General features: G+C 35.4%; 3 protein-coding genes across 3 annotated transcripts; 1 reads left to right on the top strand and 2 right to left on the bottom strand.

Moving 5' to 3' along the window:
* Positions 1-1,488: 1,488 nt before the first annotated feature.
* qkr54B (quaking related 54B) lies at positions 1,489-5,647 on the bottom strand. The gene is given in 7 exon segments (XM_068287788.1): positions 1,489-1,993; positions 2,564-2,847; positions 3,255-3,714; positions 3,776-3,877; positions 3,936-4,527; positions 4,591-4,909; positions 5,449-5,647. Coding segments are annotated over 6 exon segments (1,770 nt in total). The 5' UTR covers positions 4,859-4,909; positions 5,449-5,647; the 3' UTR covers positions 1,489-1,929.
* A 1,446-nt stretch (positions 5,648-7,093) lies between these two features.
* Cyp301a1 (Probable cytochrome P450 301a1, mitochondrial) lies at positions 7,094-9,896 on the top strand. The gene is made up of 7 exons (XM_068287617.1): positions 7,094-7,562; positions 8,073-8,223; positions 8,342-8,454; positions 8,519-8,712; positions 8,773-8,974; positions 9,037-9,202; positions 9,256-9,896. Exons 1-7 carry the CDS (start codon positions 7,315-7,317, stop codon positions 9,829-9,831), a joined length of 1,650 nt encoding a protein of 549 aa, XP_068143718.1. The 5' UTR covers positions 7,094-7,314; the 3' UTR covers positions 9,832-9,896.
* Positions 9,897-11,349: 1,453 nt separating this feature from the next.
* LOC137575410 (uncharacterized) lies at positions 11,350-12,800 on the bottom strand. Its single transcript, XM_068287975.1, has 3 exons — positions 12,778-12,800; positions 12,374-12,483; positions 11,350-12,283 (listed from the first exon to the last, which is right to left on the bottom strand). Exons 2-3 carry the CDS (start codon positions 12,449-12,451, stop codon positions 11,423-11,425), a joined length of 939 nt encoding a protein of 312 aa, XP_068144076.1. The 5' UTR covers positions 12,452-12,483; positions 12,778-12,800; the 3' UTR covers positions 11,350-11,422.
* Between the last annotated feature and the right edge of the window lie 423 nt (positions 12,801-13,223).

The following is a 13,223-nucleotide window of genomic DNA, read 5'->3' as shown; positions in this document are numbered from 1 at the left end:
ATTTTATTGTAGTTTAGGGCGGGGACATTTTTATTTTGAATATTTGTTTTGTATTTATTTGTTTGTTTTAATTTAATTTTGTTGTGTATTCGGTTTAATAACAATAATTAATACAATAAATATTTGTTTCCTTCACATTAAATTTGGGGTGTATTTTGTTTTTGTTGTTTGTTTCGTTTATTATTTTGTAATTTGTTTTAAAAACTCGCTTTTAATTGTTTGCAACAATTTAACGTTCACAAGGTATTAAGTAAATGTTTCTTTAGTTTTGCTTTTAATGCAACAATTGTTCATTTTTATATTGATTTTCTTTTGGACAAAATACTATTTAGTTGTATTAAGTGCTGTCACTTAAAACATATATCAGAAATGAGAATTAAATATAATTAGGCATAAATTATCTTTTAGATAACCTTTCAAAACATTTGGCACTCCTTTTAAAAACTAAATCTCTATATAGAATATAGTCCAATCGTCCATACAAAGACATTACACAAAATCAAATTCGATATTGTTTAAATAGTAAAAATGTATATATAAAGTTGGTAGATACAATCTGGGGGAAGGGGTAATTTGTGTAATTTGAGCTCTTTGACTTTTAGATCGCGTAATTTTACTTTTGTTTTTTTTTTTTTTTTTTTTTTTTGGCATATTTTGAATCGAATTGAATATTATTTTCGAATGGAATAAGTACATGTATTTGCTTATATTATATATTCCGTCTTGAATTAGGTATTATCATTGTTATTGTTAGTTCGTTTGATTTAGTATTTATATTGTTATTGTTTATTATGTTTGTGTTGATAAAGTAATCATTTGCAGCAATACCCACAATTTTGGGCAATAATTCACAATAAACATTGCATAAACATATATGAATATATGTAATTATATTATTTTTTTTACGATTTTTATATAAATATTTATAATATATTTGTTGCTTCGTTTAATTATCAGATTAATATCAATATTACTTTGTTTAAAGTGTCATGATGTCTGTAATTTTTAATTGGTTTGTTTTCATGTTTTAGATAGTATTAGTGTTGAGTTTGTTTAATTTGTTTCTTTCCTCTTGTTAAACATAAGCATTAGGCTTAATATTATTACAATATTATGATTATTCTCTTTAAATCTTTTGTGTAAATATTATATTTTGTATATGTTTACGATTTAATACATGCGTATAGAAATAAAATTATGTTTTCAAATGTGACCAATCATATATATGTTTATCTATATGTATATATGTAGTTGGCTTAAGTAAATCTCATAGATTTCATCCTCTTCGCTTCTCTTTTCTGCTTGTTTCGTTACTGGTTTCTCTTTCTTTTCCTTATCGCTTACTGTTTGATGTCAGTTGTATTTTTTTTTGTTTATTTGTTAATTTGTTGTTTAATTTATTTATGTTTTAGGTTTAGTTGAAAATATCTTGGTTCCAACTTTAAGTTGGAGGTTTATCTATTAACGCTTTGTTGTATGTCGTGTAGGTTTTTCGTCTAGATTACAATAATTTGTTGTTCAATTATTCAGGCTCTTTGAGAATATCTTAAAGATTTTTTTTTTTTTTTTTTTGTTATCCTTTGTTTTGTGTGTAAATATATGTATATATATATATTAATTTATTTATGTGTAAGTATATAAAATCCTCTTGACACAATGGTTGCTGTTGTCGACGTCTGTCCATATCCTGGGCCAACGCAAAAGTAAAAGTTTCAATATTTGTTTTGTAGATCTTCCTCTCTCCTTCAACTCCTTTCAACGTTCTCATCCTTGCACTCCATTAAATATGTATATTTATGTATAAGAGTATATATAATATATCTATTTATATATACATTGTTATGTGTAAATATTTCTCCCATCTATTCTCTTCCTATGAAAAGTGTTTGTAATGTTGTTGTTGATGTATGATTATTCGTATTGGTTGTATCAGAAAAACTGCACTGGCAAGTACGGAAATGTAGTACCAATATGAAGCGAAGGATTAGCAGGTCTGTAAAAGAATGTTATGTTTAGAAGAAATATGTCAATCAGTGTGCGAGTGTGAGCGGAAATACTTTTTGTATACATATGTATGTGGATATGGGGATTAATGTATCTAAGCGTATGTATATATGTATGTACTTTTAACTTTCTTCTATGTAGGTGTGTAATTGGAGAGAAAGTTTAGGCTTTAACGTAATTTATTGATTATGTCCAATTTCAACTTGTAGGGCAAGAATTGGTGGAGTATAAGACTCTTGCATTATTTGTTCACTATTCCAGTCCAAAACTTCAGTTCACGTTAATGAATTTTTAGTAACTGTTTGATATGATTAACCGAAAACTTCATCGAAGCGAGAAAAACCAAATTGAGAATTTGTCTATATGAGATTACAAGATTGCTGGTTAACTTTATAGGTCTTAGGCAATATTTATACTGCACTTTTAAAGTAAATTTTGATTTATTTGAATATTAGCCATATGTATTTAGTTTCATTGCTAGAAGCATTTAGGATAGAAGTGTGGATGAGGAAAGATGATAAAGGATATAGAGATTGGTGCGTTTAGATTTGGTTAATACCTTACTAGCAGCATGTTGTTGGGCATTGTAGCATTTGTGGTGTTGTTGTTTTTATTGTTGTTACTGTTTTTACTGGCTAAAGTGTGATTGTTGTTGTTGCTGTTGTTATTAATCTTTTGCATTTCAATTTGGTTGATTGCATACGAAGAAATGGAAAATGTTGTCATGGTCATATCATTAAAGTTACTGGTATTGCAATTATTATTGTAATTGTGGGTGGTTGATAGCTGCTGCGGTGGGAGAATTTGTTTTTGTTGTAGTGGATGCTCTTGTTGTAGTGGATTCTGCTGTAAAACATATTAAACAAAAAAGCTGGTTTGAGATTTTTTCAAAAATTTTGTTGAATATATTGGCTAGTTTCCATTAAATTTATGATGAACCAACGAAAATTTGATGTGTATTAAGTTATGGACTGGCAATTGAGTCGAACGATTTTTGGCGAGTAACATACCATTTTCAGTTTCTGTAGGTTTTTAAAAGATTTACTTATGGTGAAACAGCTGACAGCCTCCGGTTTTTATCTTTTGAGATACATGCAGCAAAATCAGCTTCTTGATTTCCAAGTTTTTCTACTATTTATTAACCAGATAAATCGCAATTTTTTGCTCTAAATATATCCTCTATTGACCTTAAGTTGTTTTCGTAAGGCAATTGGTGAGCTGTTAATGTTAAATGTTGTTGTTTCTATTACCTTGTAGTTGCCATTGGCTTGAAGGATGTGATTGGTATTAATATTCTTGCTGCTGCCATTGTGGTGGTGGCTTTCGTTTGCTTTATGGTCTTGGCCACGACCCTCGTTGGCGCTTTTGCTCGTCTCCAGCAAGTTTCACCTATTAGCGTGAGTGCGATTGTGACTGGGATTCAGGCCTGAGGCATTGCCCACACCTACACCACCGCCTGAACCATTTGGATTCGACTGTGAGCCAATGCCAGCTGTCGCATAGTTGGGTGAATGCTGGTAATATTCCCTACGACCGTAATCTGGATCATATTCGGCTGCGTCATAGTGACGTCCCAAACCGCCGCCTTGATTAGTTATGTTGTTAACACCGCCCAAAATGCCCGTTGGTGGGCCATGCCCATGAGCTGCCGCATAGGAGTAGCCATCGTAGGGTTGATGCTGATCATAGGGCGACCCATCGTCGTAGCGACTGCAGTGTGAATGGAAATGAAATTAAGCGTGATAATACTGCGTCTAGCATATACACTCACCCATATGTCTCATCCATGGCCGTTCGAGCTTTTTCTAATATTGACATGACCTTTTGCTTGGGTGCCAGGACATTTTTACTGAATGATGTTGCTTGATTACCTCTAAAGGAAACGAAACTCGAGTTATAAGTTAATTGATAATGTTTATAGTTTTATTTACCTATAACTGTGATGAGTAGAATTTTTGGGACCACTTCCAGTACCAGCTCCGGCTCCAGCAACGGCACCCATGCTACTAGCGCCACCTCCAATCCCGGATATATGTTGTACCTTCTTATAGCCTTGCTTAACTTCATTATCGTTTAGCGAAGTGCTATCCATTAGCTCCCGCAACTGCTCTTGCCGTATAATATCGTTGCTGTCGGGTATTAGGTATTTTCTTAATTCTGCCATGGCGTAGGCAATGCGAGCATATGCCTCTGCGGGCGGTGCTATTGTCGATATCTCCACATGGAGGTCACTGTTCAAATGGGCATATTTGGGATCTTTGGAGCTACGCAGCTCCTCCTCTTTGATGCGATCTCGCATGGAGTTTCGACCCAATACGGTCATCTTGCAGAGAGTCTCCTCTTGCAGCCTCCTCAAAGAGTTACCCTTTGGTCCAAGCAATTTGCCGACAAAATTAAACTTCGGATGTTCTCGAATGGGCACCAGGACACGTTGGGAAATGCGTAATGGCTTCTCTCGATAAATATCGGCATATTTTTGGTCCCTTGATGGTATCTTTCCGGTGGTCTGCACTTTCTCAATCTCTATAGTGAATGAAAAGTTGTGTCAAAATAAGTATTATGTACAGAATCAAGGATCAGACTCACCGCCTTCAATGAGCTTCTCAGCAATTGGAAATTTTCTATCCATGCGATTTCTTTCAGCCATGCAATCCCGTATGTACTCATTGGCCTTCTCATTTATTTGAGCATTACTAGCGTCAGCTCCTCCACCGCTAACGCCATGGTGATCATGTCCCGAACTATCGCCATTGTGTGGTCCACCAGTGCCTTTTCGTGGCTTATAGTCTTGGTCCTGGTCCTCAATGGGAGCATAGCTTGAAAAATCACCATTGCCATCATATTTATCGGTCATGATGCCGAAGCGGGAATTCCGTTTATTTTGTTTTGGGTTCGCTAGAAGCAGCTGGAGTAAAAGTGTATAGAATCAAGTAACAGGGATGACAGTTAACCCCTTTTTAATCTCCTTTTTTTGTATTAAATTAAATTGCAACCCACACATACACTCGCATACACGTTACTTTAACTCTCTTTCCCACATACATATGTATGTATGTATGTATGTACATATGTATGTATGTATGCACATAAACGTTCATTAAGAGAGAGAAAAATGGGGACAAATCAACCACCGATTAATTGAAACCGGTAAATTTCTTTATTTATATTTCGCATCTAATTATTCATTCACTTTTTGTTTATTTCAATTTTCATTCCGTCTCAGTGGTCATCCTCCTCAATCACCACATCTCGCCCTTCGTTTTTGTATATCGGTCTTGCTGTTGCACTTTCACTTTTCATTGGGTAGGCAATTTTCACCTATTTTTTTTTCTGTCTGTCTGCGAGTGTGTGTGTATGTCTAAGCACATTGCAAGTTGCAACAAAATTACAACTGCTTCGCATAATATGAAAATAAAGTTTAAATTTGTTTTTCAATGTTCTTACTGCCGTTTATATATGTCTCTAATGCACTTTTGTTTGTTGATGATAATAATATTGTATATACATATATATATTTTTGTAAGCAGGAAGATCTTAAAGATTTTCGGATTCTGCGATGTTTTATGACATTTTGTAAATAAAGTTGTTTTTTAATTGTAATGTATGTTTGTTAAATTGCACCACAAAAAGTGATACCCTACGAAAATGCAGCAAAAGCATCGAACTTCGAACTGCAACCGATGATCCGAACTCCAACCGATGAGCCCAACCGATGAGCCCAACTTAAACTGAAGAAACATCGATAAAAAAACATCCATGTTATCGATGATTCCGTATAGTGTAAAATATCGATTGGTAACATGGCGCCAGAATCAGCAGTCTTAAAAAAGAATGTCGACTCCGCCAGTTACCTACCAGTTCAAAATTTTTGTTTTTTATACAATGATTTTCTGTTCAAAAGGTATAAAATCAGGAATTTAGTTGAATGTTTATCATAGCTGAATGATACGAATTACTTGCGCAAAATTTAATTTCTGAAAATCTTGTTTTCATCAAGGATTCTCGTCAACCATCTTAGAGCAACACGTTATGGATATTTATCCATGAGTATCCCATAGTGCAAACTAGAATTTAAGTGGTGATGGCGATTCAAAGGGCTTTGTAACCCGCAAAGTACGGAAGAATCGGGTTACTTCAGTTAAGATCAGTTTAAATCGATTGAATGAATTACCCGGAAGTAATAATAAACATCAAATGCCAAATTACCTGCCTGATTATCATGTTCAAAAGCTCGAGCTGAATTTGTCTTTCCGAATTCAGTCTTAACTAAGATCTGACTTTAAAATTAAATAGATTTCAAATTCAGGTTAATAAAATTTAACAAAAAATACCACGAAGAATTTGTAGAACTCATACATAAATGTGTACATAATACTTATTTTTGTTGTCAGGAACGGACAGACAAAAAATTACTAACACAGCTTAAAAATTAAAAATGTCCAGCACGGAGTGTTAAGCTTAAAATTTTAGAGGGTCCGGACCCTCTAACTAAACTTAAATTAGCTGCACTCCAGCTGTGCCTTTTGGTATTCTAGACACCTCCTTATGATGCAAGTGACTCCAAGTGCATCATGTGTTTGTCACTTTCTCAGCAGATGCAGCATTAGGGATAATGACAGTCGGGACTCTATCCAGGAGCCTTTGCAAAGTAGATAATTTGAGATCACATGGGCATAGAGAGGATTCAAACACTTCAGTTTACTCAGATTTACATATTTTAAAATGGCCACTTATCAGGTCAATTCAAACTAGTTAATGTAATACTAGTTAATGTAATTCTAGTTGATATATTTGTATTCCTTTATGATACCCATAATGACTTTTGATTTGACCAGCCTTCAGTTGACTAAACTTCAGTACAAATTTGTGTTTAACAAATTGTGTTTCAAATCAACAATTGTGTTTAACAAATGTTCATTGAGGATATGAGTGTTTTTTGTTTGACAAGAACAAACAAAAAGCTTTTATGAGCCAGTTTTACAAGCTCATTTGAAAGCTTAACACACACTCGTCTTGACTTGGCAATCTGATTGGAGTCCCCAACATTTGAAACTTAAGCTCCAACTAGTCTCCATCAGTCAGCCGCAGAGTGTGGACTTTAATTTTTGGGGCAAGCGGTGGCCGGTTTTTCATTTTATTCTCCAAGTTGTCGTTTGGATGCAGTCATTAACAGACTAGCTGTAGTGCGCTCTCCATTTCTCTTTTCGCTCTGCTCAAAGAAAAAACACCAAGACAATTGGAAATCGAAAAGCAGTGAAATCTGATTTGAATTTTAATCAGTTTGCCTTTTGTAATTCCACACAAAACGAAATGAACAAATTTCCGTCCAAGGTTTGGCAGGTTACAACCTCAACCTCAAGCACCACAGTTGTCAACCTGAGGAGAAAAGTGGCGACACTCAGCCGCAAAAATTCAACAGAAGCAGCAGCAGCATGTCCGCATTTGCTAGGCACCGAGGGTGGGGAGGGAGCATCTAGCACTAGGGAGTGGCAAAACGCATTGCCCTACAATGAAATACCAGGACCAAAGCCCTTGCCCATTTTGGGTAACACATGGCGGTGAGTAAACAAAAGACTTAAGCAACGAACTGGCGAATTCCCCTGATAACATTTACTTGACCCACTTATGCTTGGATGCTCGATTGAAGATTCAATTGAAATTTTTGTGGCAGTGAGAGCGAAAATAGATTCCATAATTTCGCCAACCAAAACGAAACTGGTTTTCTGTTGGTTCTCATTAATATTTACTAAATAGTAAAACTGATTCTTGTTAGTCATTTATAACTTTAACCACAATTTACACCTCCTCCTATTAGTTTTGATAATCATAGACATTTCGGTGTTCCTTCATCTCCAATCAAATGGTTTCCAACAAAGACACGATCGATGACCACAACGTAAGCCATTTGTGGCACGTCATCTTGTTCATTAGCGTTCAATTAGCTGGCCATTTTCAAGGTCGTCTATTTAGACATGTGGTGTGACTTTTTGATGCAGAATAAACAAAACAAAATTTTTGCATTTTATTTTCCGAGTAAAACTTTTACTTTCTTTAATATAATACGCTAGTTTGATGCCAATAATTGGACAATATACCATATCGGATGTGGCCAAAATTTCATCTCTACTCCATGAACGTTATGGAAGAATTGTGCGTTTTAGTGGGCTAATTGGGCGTCCAGATCTGTTGTTTATCTATGATGCCGATGAAATTGAAAAGGTAAGCAAGAAAACAACAACAAAAAAAAACCTATAGCCTTAACGCTTGGTTGACTGCATTCACGACGGCGCAGAAACTTAAAGTAAATTACTGTAATTACCATATCACAAATTTTCAGTGCTATCGCAGTGAAGGTCCCACACCTTTCCGACCATCGATGCCCAGTCTGGTGAAGTACAAGAGCGAGGTGCGCAAGGATTTCTTTGGTGAGCTGGGCGGCGTAGTTGGAGTGTAAGTGGAATGAGTGAATACGATTCAGACATGGATATCCGTATTGAACATAACATTTTTGCAGTCATGGTGAACCTTGGCGCCAGTTCCGCTCGCGTGTACAGAAACCTGTGCTGCAGCTATCGACAGTCCGACGTTATTTGCAACCATTGGAGGTCATTACCGAGGATTTCCTTAGTCGTTGTGAACAGCTATTGGATGAGAAGCAAGAGTTGCCCGAAGATTTTGATAATGAAATACACAAATGGTCTTTGGAATGTGAGTCGTTAGAGTTGAAATCACTTCAAATTGTACATTTTTCAATGGTCTCTTCTTCAGGCATTGGCCGTGTAGCCTTGGACACCCGACTTGGGTGCCTGGAGTCTAACCTAAGGCCAGATTCGGAGCCGCAACAAATCATTGATGCTGCCAAATTTGCGTTACGCAATGTGGCCACATTAGAGTTGAAAGCTCCGTTTTGGCGTTACTTCCCAACGCCCATATGGACACGCTATGTGAAGAACATGGACTTCTTTGTGGGGTAAATTTCAAAGCTGTTTCTAATCCTGATTAGTTTTTTGTTAATAAACAAGTTCCTTGTAGGGTCTGCATGAAGTACATCGAGAGTGCCACGCACCGTTTGAAAAATGAAGATCCTAGCCAACGTGTCGGCGAACCATCATTGGTGGAGAAGGTTATCATGTCTGAGAAGGATGAAAAAATAGCTACAATAATGGCTCTTGATTTGATTTTAGTTGGGATAGATACTGTAAGATTCCAAGTGCATTATCATGACATCCAGTAAGCAGTTTGTTCTTTCAGATTTCGATGGCTGTCTGTTCGATGCTCTACCAATTGGCCACACGGCCTATGGAGCAGGAGAAGGTACATCAAGAACTGAAACGTTTACTGCCAGATGAAAAAACACCTCTAACCATTCCTTTGCTAGACCAAATGCATTACCTAAAGGCTTTTATCAAGGAGGTGTTCCGCATGTACAGTACTGTGATTGGCAACGGCCGAACTTTGCAAGAAGACAGCGTGATTTGTGGTTATCAAGTTCCCAAAGGTATTCAAGCTGTCTTCCCCACCATTGTCACCGGCAACATGGAAGAGTATGTCACAGATGCAGCCACATTTAAGCCTGAACGCTGGCTGAAGCCACAGCATGGTGGGGATTCTGATCCAGGCAAACTGCATCCATTTGCCTCTCTCCCCTATGGCTATGGAGCTCGTATGTGCTTGGGCCGACGATTTGCCGACCTGGAAATGCAAATCCTGCTGGCCAAACTGTTGCGCAACTACAGATTGGAGTACAATCACAAACCCTTGGACTATGCAGTGACCTTTATGTATGCTCCAGAAGGGCCGCTTCGTTTTAAAATGACTCGCATTTAAAGTTTCTTCTAGTCAATAAGTAATCGTTCTTTAGAAATATACATATTTTGTTTTTTTAATCAAAATCATTCTTATCTCACTCTTCTTTTCTATCTTACATTCATATGTATGGAATATGTTTTTACCATCAAATTTTAATTTCGAAAAGTAATATATGTACGTATTTACTTACTTATACATACATATGTACGATGTACATACATACTTATGTATGTAATAGAGGATTACAGGAATTTGATCCTTTAAAAGCATTATGTGAACACATGAGAAGAAAGAAATATTCAGAAATATGAGCTATAATTTTTAAATATTAGACGATATATGTAAGTTTTATTCTCAGATGCCACATTTCGCTGCTACTACAGTCCCTGTTTATGGCAAAAGGCATTGATCCTCGCAATTGCAGGAAGTACTTCGAGCCCCGTCGACATGAGAGGAATCGAATCGTTTTCGTCAGATGTTCGCCTAAATTTTTGTTCACTTTGAAATTTTCCTCCCATGTTTCCCTCGAAATTTTCTTTTAATCCTGAAATTGGCTTCGCTGCCAATTGTTTCTTTGTTTGATACAAAAAGTGTCTTTGCCTTTACTATTGCTAGTTTTGCGGATCAATGAAGTGCTAAAAGTTGACCCAAAGTGGCTTAATTTCTTAGGTCTTCAACCTAAGTCGGTCGGACGTCTGCATGGGATTTTATCACCGACGTTTTTAATAGGAATGTTATAAGAAAATGTTTGAAATTACTTTTATATACATACGTAGAAGTAATCATCAAATTCAAATTAAAATCATTCGTATTAACTAACATTAAGTGTTAGTAACAGTCTAGGCGACTGTGAAACAAGACGTTTCTCTTGGAACCACTTGCTATCGAGCTTCGACTCCGCGCAACTTCGAGTTAAATTCCTGCGACACGAACACGACTTTAGTTAACTTTAAAATATTTCATTAAAGTACATTGATTCATCCTTTTACGCTTTTCTGATCAGTATGTCGAAATGTAAAGATTCTTTATTATTCTGTTGAAATCTAATGCCGATTTCTCACTTTAAGCAAAACAAATTAAGATTATATTAAATCAGCTACAAGTTCAAGTCTTCAACTTAAAAATATGTTTAACACAACGAAAACTTAAATATTTCTCTTTCAATTACAAAAAGTTATAAAACTTAACAAAAGTGGTTTCCATTAAGCAAATGTTTTCAAACATATGAAGTTAATTTAGATTTAAACAAATAAAAAGAGCTCATTCCATTAATCTGTAATTACAAAAGTTCTTAAAAAAAAAAAATGTTTAAGTATTTTTCTTAAAAATAAGTTTAGTGGAACAAAATGAATAACATATTTTTTCTTCAATTAGTAAAAGTTATGATTTAATCATAACATGAATCTTAGCGAAAATCTCTTCAAGTTTCTTCGTCTGTCAACCAAACGTTTTCAAATATATGTGTAAAGTTAGTCTAGATCCTAACAAACAAAAAACAGAAGCTAGTCTAGATCCAAATAAAGAAAATTTAACGAATTATAGCGTCAATCTATAAACACAGAAGTTTAAAAAAATATTGAGATTACATTATTTTTACAATGTACATATTTTATAACTCTCTTATCATTATAAGAGACATAACGCAATCATAACAGAAAGTATCATACAATTCTGTTATGGCCTTTCCGGTAAAATTTCCAACAAGTATATTCGAATGCTTTCTAAGACCATTTAAAATTTGTATGACATAATCCTTTTTTGTATCATCGTATGCACCAAGGACAAAGTTACTAAAGTGAGCATGTGAAGTGCCGCCATCCTTACGTTCCATATGAATGTATAATTCATGTGGGTTATCCTTGGTCAGTTCGTAGACGTGCAAGAACTGACAAATATCTTCAGTTAATATACCATTATCCATTATCCAACGATTAATGACCGTCCAACCTGGACCAGCTATATTATTTTCAATCATAAGAGCAGCGGGAGCTGAACGATGTATCCAAAGTTCTTTTTTCATTATTTTCTGTTTATCCTGGTGCTTAGTCTCGTCCTTTGCTTCTATTTGTTCTATGTTTGTCTTTCTTTTCTTAGCAGAATTGTTAATGGGCACATCAACCTCATCCATTTCATCGACTTCAATCAATTGTTGAATCTGTATTTTAAGACTTTTTATTTTTTCATTGGCGCTCTTGAGTTGATCTTTGTAGTTTGATATTGTGTTCAAATCGTTTCGTTCCATATTAGGGTTTGATGGTTCTATGGGACTTGTCAAATCAGGACTTTTCTTTAAAGCCAAAGTGATAAGATTATCGATTTGGCGATCTTTCAATTTGACTGTATTGACATAATTATCGATTTGATGATCTTTTAATTTAATTGTATCAGCGGCTTGCTGTAATATGCATTTTATATTTTTGCCACAGTTTCCTCGGCACTGATAGTTCAGCATCTCGAACCCATCCGATATCTGAAATCGAGGTGGACACATTTTTTAAATGACCTATGCATTGGTTAAGTATTTATACATGTATGTATGTACATACATATGTATATTTACCAAGTTGGACTCAGTAGCAACCTCTTCAGAAAAATCTTCCGGATTTGACATCATCAGATTTAGCATTATTTGATCCATGTTAGCTTCAATAGTAAGAGCTTCAGTTTGCCCTAAATTTCAAAAAGGAACAGTAAAATACGATATTATGCATTGATAGAATGAAAGAGAATGAAAAACGCTATTCCATGCAACAATTCGTGGAAAAAGAAATCGGTAAATTAACGGCTGACCAAAGTAAAAAAAATGTTTGATGAAAAAAACATGTTATAGAAATGAATTAAATCTTAATTTGCTTCAACTTCAGTATATTATTTTACCTGACAACAGTAAAACACTTTTTCGATAAAGTACGCAAAAAGAATGTATAAGAAACTTTATTGAAAGGAGAAAAATAGCCTGCTTACTTTTGGAAATGTTTGGTGCACAAAACAACTTGTATAAATATACTAAACTGTAAATTACCGCCTCACCATGCAACAAAGCTAAATAGTGGCGGTTAGAGTTGGGCAGGACGAGAAACAGGGGGTGGCAGTGTTAAGTAGGGATTTTGTTTTTTGAATTTGAGAGGGGTTCCAGCGGTCATAGTTCTAACGACCAACGTTTGACAAGGGATAAGCGGGGATGCAGGGATGCAAGATCACAGTGAGTGAGCGTGAGTAAGGAAATTGATTCCTTTCATGCGTTGCACACTTCTGACAAAAATGAATATATGTACCTCTGTTGCTGGAGCCATATCCCAATAAAAAGGGGAATTAGTACATTTATTGGCTGTTTACCAATTGACACCCAGAAAGGGAAAATAAATAAGAAAGAAATAAATTTTTAATGCGAGTTTAATTGATGTCATGTC

The sequence above is a fragment of the Drosophila tropicalis genome, unplaced genomic scaffold (genome assembly GCF_018151085.1).
Source record: "Drosophila tropicalis isolate 14030-0801.00 unplaced genomic scaffold, ASM1815108v1 contig_573, whole genome shotgun sequence".
Lineage (NCBI taxonomy): Eukaryota > Metazoa > Arthropoda > Insecta > Diptera > Drosophilidae > Drosophila > Drosophila tropicalis.
The sequence above is the reverse complement of the archived record's forward strand: the minus strand, read 5'-3'. Positions and strand labels throughout refer to the sequence as shown.